General features: G+C 32.1%; 1 protein-coding gene across 1 annotated transcript; it reads right to left on the bottom strand.

The window, feature by feature from the left end:
• Positions 1 to 1,886: 1,886 nt before the first annotated feature.
• Positions 1,887 to 10,708, bottom strand: LOC107826782 (agamous-like MADS-box protein MADS2). Its single transcript, XM_016653813.2, has 8 exons — positions 10,391 to 10,708; positions 6,196 to 6,277; positions 6,003 to 6,067; positions 3,802 to 3,901; positions 3,279 to 3,320; positions 3,163 to 3,204; positions 2,675 to 2,811; positions 1,887 to 2,206 (listed from the first exon to the last, which is right to left on the bottom strand). Exons 1-8 carry the CDS (start codon positions 10,573 to 10,575, stop codon positions 2,122 to 2,124), a joined length of 738 nt encoding a protein of 245 aa, XP_016509299.1. The 5' UTR covers positions 10,576 to 10,708; the 3' UTR covers positions 1,887 to 2,121.
• Positions 10,709 to 12,157: the final 1,449 nt, after the last annotated feature.

Here is a 12,157-nt window from a genome sequence, read left to right as displayed (position 1 = left end):
AAGCTAAAAGTGTCAAACGGGCCGAGCTAACCCGGTTCCGTACCGACCCTGACTGTTTTTAGACCGGACCAGACCGAACCGGTAGTAAGGAGTCGGGGCAGGGCTGGGTTGGGATGGGAACCGACTTGTGCTGGGTAAAATTTTGGTATCGGTTAATCGGACCAGTACGACCCATTAAGGTCAAGTCATTTTGGGAACCGGTTAACAGGTTCAACTACTAGTTCATTTTTTCTTTATATAGAGTTGACCGTTGGCAACGATCAGCTACCATTTTGATCGTTGCCCAACAGCTAATTTGCAAGAATAGCCCTTTTGGGGTATTCTTTTAAAAAATAACATTTTTATTATTTACTAATTTAGCCCTTTTAAAAAATATAAATAGACCCTCCCTCTTCTTCATTTCTTCACTTATCTCTCAATTCTCAAATCCAAATTCTCAATTCAAGTTAAATCATGCCCTGTGCTTCTAGAGTGCGCTCATATGTTTGGGAATACTTTGAGGTGGTAGAAGAAAATGAAAAAAGTTCGCAAAGTAAAGTGCAAGAACTGTGGTCGAGTCTTAAATGTTCGTCAAAAGTGGGAGGGCACAGGCTGCTTAAGGAGGCACATGAAGAGTTGTCTTGAGCGTCCTCCAAAAATTCGTATTTAAGTTTATTTGAGATAATTTGTGTTATTTTAAAATTATTAGACTTACTTAAGCTTAATGTTTTAGTTTGTTAGATTAATTTGAAGTATTTATATGCAATGAAAATTTGAAATGAAAGCCTTTAAAGTTTGATCCTTTCATATCAAGTTATCAACACTCCAGTATAAGACTTATACTATAAGTGTATATTTTTTTTTCATGTTCATTGTATTACCTTAAATTCGTAATGAATTTTTCAAATATAAGGCTTTTAAAGCCTTTGAAATTTATTCAAATATTCTTTTTATGCGTTAGTTTTTAGTGTTTTACATTTTTACTTTATCTTAATATAAAATACAAAAAAAAAACTCAGCCCGACCCATTAGGCACGAAACCGTTCAGGTTAAATTTAGCACGGGGAAGCCCGAAACCGATAAATCCGATAAAAAATAACTAAAAACCGGCCCGGTATCGAAACCGATCGGTTCCCTTTTTCTCTACCCCGACTTGCCCGGCCCGGCCCTCTGACACCTTTAAGTGAGGCCGTAATACAGTACTAGTCTTATAGTCCTATTGACCAAGTTAAATGTGCTTTTGAAGAGTTAAGGTGCATGATCAAGGTATTAGAAGAAGTATACGTGTTTTTCTATTAGTAGCAACCGAGAAACTGCTTTCTCTTTTTTCTTTTTTCTTTTGTTATAAGAAAGGCTGAAAAAAATAATTTCTTCTTAGAAGCAGAAGCATTATATTCTACAAAGGGGAAGAAAACAATTCTCCTATATGTTTTTTTGAAGCTTGTCATTTTTTTATCCTGGAATCCCATTCAACTAATAAAAAGAACTTGCAAAAGCTTCCCGAGAGGAACTAGTTAATTCATAATTCATCAGTTGTTTGTTTGGAGAAATCTATCAATTAATTCCGCTTCTTTCTTGTTCTCGTGATTTTTTCTAATCAAGATTAAAACTTTCTATGTATATCTGCCGTAATTAGTATTTGGGTATTTTTGGTTGAGCTGTACGAGATGAAAGCCTTACAAATAGAGGAATATTTGAATGGTAATTGCACGGATTTGTTATCTTTTTAATTCTACTTCCAATTATTTACCTGCCAACATGCAACTTTTTTGTTTTAAGTATCAGTATTCGAAGTTGATATACATATATATAAATGCTCCATACATCATTCTTCCTTAAACTATCAGTATTCGAAGTTGAACACTGATTTATTTACCTATCTTTTATGAATTAACAAAAAAACAAACTAAATATATAAATGATATTATCTTAAAGTTGAAGCTTTGTAATTGTGACAGTATAAAAATTGTAGCAAAATGTGTCATAGAATTGTTCTACAAACATCTCAAAGCAACTGTATATATAAGGATATCCACAGCGCTTTGCACAAAATTAGAAACTAAGAGAAAGGAGGTTACAGTCCTCAGATAGCTGAATAACTGCATTTATTTGCTTGACATGAAGATTTCTTTTAAGGGACATTCACAGCATCCAACCTGGGACTATGCCATTGATGTTCTGGCCACTGGTTACACCTGTTATTTGACTTGAACTCGCTGGATCATACCTATCATCAAAGGAAAATAAGCCTTAGTCTATCCCCATTCAGAGTCAGGGAATATATGATATAGCTGGATCCAGAATTTTAAGTTAATGGATATAGAGTACCATTTCACGCATTATTTTGTTGATCCTTTTCTCAACAAATAATTCGTGTGGAATATAGTGAATGTGCTTTGCATATCTATTTCATATATACATCCCTCCCAGCATATAGTTGGAAATACCACTTCCTTTGTATTTTTTTCAGCCGGCTCAGTAAACGATGACACATTTCTATATTTAAAAATAATTTACTTTAAACTGCTCAATTTTACGTTCTTAATGACATGATTTTATAGCTATAGAATATCATGTTTAAGATTACAAAGTTCCAAAAAATATTTCTTTATTAAAATTCGTATCCAGTTAAACACCTTTGCATATATAAAATGAAAGAGAGGGAGTACAATAACTAATGAAAATAGAACCTTACCCTATTTGTAAGGTAGAGTTGCATTCTAGAGGTTGGAAAAAACCCTGAGTTTGAGGATGCTGCTGGCTGTAAGCGCCACTTTGCTCACCACCTCCCCAGGATTGTTGAAGGTTGTTCTCAGCATAAATTTCTTCCAGCTATATATAAATGTTTAATCATTGCAGCATCATTTGTAGGATCCATCCATAAGATATAATTAATGAAATATTTAGAACATGGATATAATTTACATGCACGAACAGTGTTTACATTATTTTACATTACTAGTGCAATTTAACCTATTCTAGTATATTGTATCCCTTAATTTTGAGGTTACAAATTTCGCTTATTATGGGCAGTGACCCTGTAGTAGTGTAGTTATCTTTTGTTGTAATAGTGAAATATTCTTTTATACTATTTCATATATGGAATGAAACAAGCAAATTGAAACACAATCGGGGAAAGTTTTACAATATATAAAGTCCAAGAATGAGCTAAGTCTACCCTACCTTTCTTTCAAGACCTTTGTTTGCTTCAATCCACAACTTCTCCTGTAATTGAAATATAAATAGAGGAACAATATGTGAAATTTATCCAAGAATATTAGGAACCAAATGTAGGTTACCTTAGTTTGAAGATCAGAAAGCTGGTCAAGCATCAACTGTGTCTGGAAAGCCACCAAAAGAGATGGATACTTAAATTAAACAAGTTATCTCCCTACAGTAATATAACACTTCAAACATTTTGAGTTATTCTTTTGGTTTATTCTATGGTGCGAATCCAGATGAGTACAAAACTGATCGAATATAATGATAAAATGGTCATTTAGTGTGTTTTAAGATGGCATAACATAATAACAAACATTATTTTTGCTTGCACCCGATTAAAGATGTTACTTAATAGTCAATGAACTAAAAACACAGCAGACCATGGTTCAAATGTCAACATATATGTTAGAAGAAAAAGGTTAGAAGTTTTTTCCTATCTATGCAAAATTACTCAAAACTTATACTGATGGGGATAACCGATATTCGTTAGAATAATTGAGGTGCATGCAAGCAGATTTGGGCACACCATTTTATCAAATAAAGAGAACTGTTTTTTTTTTTAAAATAATGATGGAGTATATGCATCTACAATTTGCTTACCCTGGTGGATTTTATATGTTTGAGGGAAGTATCTAGCTGAAGTTCAAGGTGCTCAAGCTCATCTATGTTTAGAGGGCCCAGTTCATCCCCAAGAAGGTGTCTGCCAAACAAAATGTCAAATATGTTAGCTATAAGCAGTTGCACAATTGGTCTTTTCTGAGACCACTATTTAAATTATGTCCTCTGTTAATTCAATGGGCTAAATTGGTGCGAAAAAGAAAGAGCTATTATCACTTCTAGCCATTCGGAAAAAACTAATGACAATCGATAGCCATTAATTACAATATAATACATTTTATAGCCCAAAACTAATTCTAGCGGCTAGCCACCGAAATTGACAAACCCAACTATCACAAAAACACAGTGTTGAGCTGCAGCAAAAACCCTATCTTGTCCTTCTATAGTTGCCGTCATTAACCCTTCTCTCTCTCTTTCTCTCTCTAGTTTCCTTCCTTTCTCATTCAATCTGGCTCTATATATATATATATGTGTATGGATTACATTGAATTGATATATGTATAGAGATTTGAGGGGTTTGAAATTAGGGTTTGGAAATGGATCCGCGATCGAAGTGAGAAAGAGGACTGGAATTGTTTGGTGGGTTTTGGGAGTTGGAATTTTGGAAATTCAAATATGGATTGTAGTGTCCATTTCTGCAGCTGCTACCTTCGTCCTTCCAACTTTCAAAAATAGATTTTAGTATTATTTTTGTTGTATTTTTCTTTTTAAAATTTTAATTTTTTACCTCATGTATAGTATTTAATATACAAAATATATACAAAATAGACTGTCACTATACAAACAATATAGTAAAATAACTGTTACTACACAATTTATATAGAATAAATTGTCATTATACAAAATATATACAAAATAGACTGTCACTATACAAAAAATATACAAAATAGACTGTCATTGTACAATTTATATACAATAGACTGTCACTATACAAAATATATACTAAATAAGCTGTCACTATACAAAAAATATATAAAATAGACTGCCATTATACAAAATATACAAAATAGACTGTCCCTATACAAAAAAATATACAAAATAGACATTTCGGGCTATTAGATGTAGTATGTTTGGGTCGGAGGGTCATTTCGTGTCAATAGGGAAAAACATGGGCTATTAAAATTTTGAGAGGCTATAGAGGATAGTTTTATCAAAAAGAAAAAGTTTGTTATGCCGGAGAAATTAAACCCGCTGAATTAACAGGGAAAGATTGTAGTCGGGAGAAATTCAAAAATAGCCCGATTTACAAGTGGTCATTCAAAAATAGCCACAGTTTCAAAAGTAATCGAAATTTAACCACTTTTCATGTAAAGATAAATCTGAATGAAAACACTGTTCAAAATCCGGAAAAATACTCCAGCATGATATACTGGAGTTCCAGTTTATTATACTGGAACTCCAGTCTAATATACTGGAGTTCCAGTATAATATGCTGGTCCAACATAATATACTCGAGCCAGCAAAGTATATTGGTCCAGCATAATATGCTGGAAGTTCATACACAGGTGCACCGAACTTCAGTATATTATGTTGGATCGGTCTTTGTTACAGCAAAATAGTGGCTATTTTTCAATGACTTGGCAAACGCTAACTATTTTTGAATGACCAGACCATACTATTTTAACATTGTAGTCTCCAGAAAACGTGCTACAAGAAATCGGCCTTTTCATGGAGACTAAAGTAGGCCCTAAAAATCGCTACAACATGCTGATCACAGGATTATTGGAATTACTTCCATTACCAATCTTATTTGTGATGGCACATTTTGGGCGACAAAAATGCCAGAAAACTTAAACAAATACGCCACAAAATAGAATTTGGGCAAGTCGCTGCTGAATAAAGTGGCGAATCATTAAACCATCAATGGTAACTCTCATGTCACTATTGGAGAATGACTTTTTAGTAGCAACTGTTACCGCCTCAAAAACTATTAAACCATCCGTGAAAGAATGACGTTTAGTAGGACTGTATGTAGTCAGAGGCGGAGCCACAATATTGATTACGCTGAACTCAGTAACTTTGGTTTAAATCATATATTTGTCTTAAATTTTTTATAAAATATGTATATAAATTATTAATTTAGAACTTAATAACTTAAAAAGATTAGGATCTCGTATATCTTGGTCCAACATCTGGTGCAAATAAGCCTGATTTTAAAGTAGCATTAAAGAAAGGCGAGTTACCTTTGATATCGCTGCAGGGACTCATATTTGGCTTTAAGCTTCAAGTACTCCCTGTAGAACTTTTCCTGTAAATGGAAGATGAATTTGATAGCAAATTTATAAAGGATTCAACTGTATATTTACGTTTAAACGAGCAACAAGAGAACAACAAATCTGAGAAAGTGTAGTAGCAAGATTTCTGGATTTAATTGACCTCATTAGAATCTCTGCCAGATTGTTTGACTTCTAACGTCCCGTAGCTGCATTTTTGGTACCTTTCAAGGGTTTTGAGCGTGCTGATACATTTGAAAGAAGAAGAACAAAAACTTAAAATTTTAAGAATGCAGGGTTGACCCCAAGAATATTCACATGTTCACTTTCCAACGATTATCCAAGTAACATAAGCTATCATTATACAACAAAGTAAAGGAAAGAAAAAATAACAAGCATTGTTTGAACTTTTATTGGAATAATGACCTTAACAGATAGCTACACACTTTAAAACATCTTATAATCAGTGTTTTTAAAGTGAAAAGTACAAAAAAAGTGACAAGATCCTTATAGTGGATGAAGAGAAAAGCGACAATTAAAGAAAATTTAAAAGATACCTAACACATGAATTAGTGTTATAACAATCAAATTTAAATTAAAATAAATAATAACATCCAAAATATAATATTATAAATGTTAATCCAAATCCTTAAAGTTTCAGATTCAAAGAATACGCTTTCTATGTGGATCACTTTGTGAATCATTGTTTGAAGCGCATGGCGATGATCACCTATGAAAGGATAACTCCTCTCTTCACATCGCGCGCTTCATTGCTTTTATGCAACAAAACCATGGTGTTTAGTAACACTGCATGTAAGAATAAGAAACAAGACATGTGGAAGAGAGACATAACTACAATTGAAAACCAAATTCTAGATCAACTACTCTTAGGTTCGAGTCTCATCGCCACCCAATGTCAAAAAGAATTTTCATATGTTTGGCTAATAAAAAAGAGTCAAACCCGCACGTGAGGGGACATATTGAAGACACAATAAAATAAATTAAAATGTGCTCTTTTTTACAACTTAAACTTTTAGATAAGATGGTTACACGGTTCAACACTACTGAAATTCTTCTACACGTGAGAAGAGTAATACCTAAAAGAATCAAAGATGAGATTCTTGTCTTGTTTTCGCGGCTACTTAATTAGAGTGTAGTTTAAATGGATAAAATTAAATACTAGACTTCTATGATCCTTTGGTATGATCTATAAGGAAAATAATCATGGTATATAATTTGGTATAGGCTTATCCAATATTTAGTTTGTAATAAGAAAGTATGTCTAACTTAATACACCAATTAATCCATTAAGTTATACCACCAGCAATATGAAATAACTTATCCATGTATAACTTATACGTGAATAAAGAACCAAATGAACAAAATTAGCCTGGTATTTTTCCTAGAAGCCAATGAAGGTCAAGCATTCAAGAGTATAATTGTAAACTCATTGTCTTTTAGTGTACAACATAAGCAAATATTTTAAATGATAACTTGTATCTCTAACAAGAGTGCAATGAATCAAACATCCAATAAGAAATAATTCATGTATTACTAATTTCTATATTAATAATCCTTATATTATAATTCTCGTATAACATATCTTTGAACCAAACGACCTCTATCTCTCTTTCAAAATGGTCGTCTTCCTTCTCAACTAATAAGTACAATATGTTCTCGATTATATCCATGCAGTTAGTAGAGAAAGGGCAATTCATAGTACATGAAGAAGTTCACTATTTAGTAGGTATTAATATTGCTTTCTTCATCTTTTTCTAATGTAATGCATAAGTCATATAACATTTCACTAGGACTATAAATCGCTTCAAATACCTATATAAATCATTGATTGCAAGGTAGTATTACTAAAATATTAAGGTTCTCGCAGCCAAAGGCATGGACTAGTAAAACTTCTTAATTATTTTTCATCTTCTCGTTGAAGATTGATACCAAAAAAGATATAGGCGCTAGCTTCATAAACAAATAGCAACACACTTTTTAGCACTTGCAAGTGAGCTATAGAGAGAAATTTATAACTATTTTGTAAGATCCCACAAGAAAAAAGGAAAATAAAACACCCATTTTGAAGATTAATTTTGACTGACAGAAAAAAAAAATCCATTTAAAATTCTGTAATACTTGAAAAGGTTTTCTCATGGTCCTCATGTACAGAAAGATAGTGAAAAAACTGAGGAACAATGTTTTATCTGCTTATTCCAAGGAATTTGGGGAGGTACACGATATCATGAAAATAAAACTCTTCTTGCAGATCTGCATGTACGACCCTTTATTCCTTTTGTCTCGAAATTAAAGGATCAAAACACACGCAAACACAGAGATTATGTTACGACAATCTTTCTGTTCCATTTTGTATGGTACTCGTTTAGTTTTAGTTTGTTTTAAAAATATAACACATTTAATATTTAAGAATATTTTTATTCTAGACTTCTCATTTTAATATAAATAGCATATTTTTATACCTATAACAATGCCATAATAAGCTTAAGACCACAAGTTCTAAAGGAATATAGTTTTCAAGTCCCTTAGGTCTTTTGTCAAGCGAGTGGTAAGAGTGCAACTCGTGATATGTGAGTTAACGCACGTCACAAGTTTAAATTATGTTACAAATAAAGGCTTAGAATTTAAGTGAAGAAAGATAAAAGGAGTGTGTACATTATTATTTCCAACCATGTGTCAATTAGCTCTCAAGAATTTCTCGATTTAAGTAGAAAAAAAGAGACCTCAAAATTCGAAGCATACTTTTAATATGTGTCAAACTCTTTCTTTTTTCTCGTTAAATTTCGTACTCAAAGTTTCTTTTAAAAGAATTTTTTTCATTTTCTTGATAATTGAGAAATTCCAGAGGGTCAGTTGATGGGAGTTTTGAAATTTATTATGTTCGAACTTGCGAGGTGGGTCTATATCAAACATCATGCTCTTACTATATTAGACCAAAGTCCTCAAACTAATCCATGAAAGACATCTGAAGTGATAAAAATCTGCAATGAGACTGCAGTTTACAAGACATCCATCAGCTTCTAGGTTGAAGTTTGTTTCTTTTTGATTTTTTTTTTTGGGTAGAAACCACTAAATGACCCGTGAAAAACTAATTTTGCATTGGGAAGAAAAATCCTCATCACAAAGCAAAAACAAAAGAGTAGTAAACTTAAACTAGAAAATTGATATTCTTTTGAGTGGCCTCAAGCCATTGAACAGAAAGTCAGACTGTTGAAAGAACAAAAAGAAAATTCACACTGACAAAAATAAATACATTTAAGAGAATATTCTTATCTAAATTCTGTCATCCTTGAAAAGATTTCAGATGGACATGGAGGGATGTGAAAAAACTGAGGAACAATGTTTTATTTGGTTTTTCCAATGTATTTGGAGAAGTACAAAAAATAAAGCCCATCTCTAGATCTGAAAAGTACCCGTTTGTTTCGGAGAAAATAAGGAGGCACAAAGATTGTGGCCGGGTATATATATCTGATTAAAGAACACATGCAGTGTCAAAAAAGATTATACCATATTCATAAGATTGTGGGTATATATACTTGGTTAAAGAACATAGGCAGTGTTAAAAAAAATTATACTGTACGTTCGTAAAAAGTGGAATTAGTATCTTAGAAAACAAAACATATTAACTGCTAAAATAGATCAAATTACACTGCTCGGGTAAAAATTCTTCACATTTTTTTTGTTAATTACATTGTCAGTCAAGTATTTAAGTTAAATATTTGTGTCTCCTACTCATTATTCTTTTTCGTCCCCTTTTAATATATATTTGCGGTGGAAACAGTTATATGACCAGCTGAAAGCCTAATGTTGTATTGGCAAAAGATCCAAAAATATTATATATTGTATGTATTTATTAAAATGTTTAAGATCCAAATAATACTTTCCATACATATAAAAAAAGCAAAAAAAAACAAAAACAAATTCTGTATTAAAAAAGTTTGATTACTTTGAGCTGATTTAATTTAAGCCATTATACAAACAAAAATCAAACAGATGAGAGAGCAAAAGTTTATGGTCAATAAAAAAAGAGAAATAGCTAAAAATATTCAGATCTCACAAAAACACACAACTAAACATGTATATTGAAACATTTTTGGGTCAAAAACAGTTAGATGAACAGCTAAAAACCTAATCTTGCTTTAAGAAAGATCCAAGAAAATTTTTTCCACACATGTAAAAACAGAAGGAAAAAAAAAACTATACTAGAAAGTTGGTTGCTTTGAGCTGATTTAAGCCATTAAAAAATAAATCAGACAGTTGAAAGAGAAATAATATATCAGATCCACAAAAACACATAAATAGACATTTATATATATGAAAAGAGGAATGAAGATTAGTACTTGGAGGTGCTAGAGAACTCATAAAGCTTGCCACGGGTAGAGAAAATGATGAGAGCAACTTCAGCTTCACAAAGGACAGATAGTTCATAAGCTTTCTTGAGAAGTCCATTTCTTCTCTTAGCAAAAGTGACTTGTCTATTAATCTTGTTTTCTATCTTCTTCAGCTCCACTCTTCCCCTACCCATTTTAACCCCCCTTTTTTTTTATTTGATTTGATTTTTGGCAGCCACTTTTTCTTATATGGGTAATAGTTGATCCTCTTTCTCTTCTAACTGGTCAACCAAAACTGTGAAAGAAAGAAGGGAACTGCAAACCCTAGCTAGAGAGAGAGAAAAAGGTGAAGTCTTTCTTATTTATATCTAGAGAAAAGGTGAATTCTTTTTTTTTTTTTTTTTTCATCTTGGTTAATTCTACTAGGTAACATAGTGTTTTAGGTGGAGTGTTTCTTGTTTACATATAGAGTCAAATCTAGGATTTGAACATTAAGGGTTAGAGTTTGAAATTCTACCACAACTCATATAATGTATTAGGTACAAACTTTGTTGTTTTTACTTACTTAGTGAATTTTTTAATACATATACAGAGTTTAAACCAAAGGTATCGGATTCGAATGAACCGTACATATATAAGTCCTTAACTACATCCGTCTATGTTTAATATTAGATGATTGATGTAATATGAAGCGATATGGTTAAATATTTATGTAGCCGTCCTAAACTTGTTTTGGGATTGTGTTCAGATCATCTTGCGCTTAACTCTACTATTTCACTTGGTGTCTGCTACTTCCCACCAGTACATGTATCAAGTAATTCAGTTGTCAAGGTTTAGGAAGATAAGAAGAAATCACATACTCCTTCCCTCCTAATTTAAGTGGCGGGGTTTGACTCAACGTAAATAACTTAAAACTTATGGTCTAAAATAAGCCATAGAGATTACTATATCTTTAATTTATATTTTACAAAAGATATAGTAGGAAGTTTTAAGTTAAATTATTTCTAAATAAGGAAATATGACATTCTTTTTATTCAGACTAAAAAGGAAAATATGATACATAAATTGGGACAGAGAGAGTAATAATTTCTGTCTCCGTTGGACTTAAAACTTGATGCTTAATGGTTCTCCTCTCATTTTATTAAGCACTGAGCCACACCCTTGAGTACTAGTTATTCACACTTTTTCTTTTTTGTAGCTTTATGGATTTAACTTGCATTATAGTTATAATAAAATGGGTTACGTGCTGTAACATCGGAGTACGAGTTGATCAAATCCTCATTTATAGAGACTACTGAAAAAGGAAATATGAGTTGTGTGTTAGGTTTCCTACTTTCCTTTTCCGGTATCTCCTTTTCTCAGCTGCAATCTTTAGTAACCTTAGGATTAGCTTCTGTACTCGTAATAAGATACCTCAGAACTAGGGTTGGTGTTTGTTCCCAGATTTTATACGTGTCAATATATTAGTCGCTTAAGAAAAGATATCATACACACTAAATTTTAGTGCTGGCCCAAAATTTTCACAATATAAATTTAAATGCTGTACGGTAATCTTCTTAGAATTCAATGGATAGACGTAAACCCCCACAGGTATATTGATTAATTACATCCCCGTTTAATTTTATATTATATTAAAATTTGATTGATACAGAGTTTAAAAGAAAATAAAAGTATATTTTTCATATGTTTACCGTGAAAATGGTAATAACAATTAAATTTGATTTAATGGTTCTAAAAATACGTGATCTATTTTTATGCTGGTTGTTAGGCAGTTGA

The sequence above is a fragment of the Nicotiana tabacum genome, chromosome 22, assembly GCF_000715075.1.
Source record: "Nicotiana tabacum cultivar K326 chromosome 22, ASM71507v2, whole genome shotgun sequence".
Taxonomy (NCBI): domain Eukaryota; kingdom Viridiplantae; phylum Streptophyta; class Magnoliopsida; order Solanales; family Solanaceae; genus Nicotiana; species Nicotiana tabacum.
This window is presented reverse-complemented; position numbering and strand designations above follow the sequence as displayed.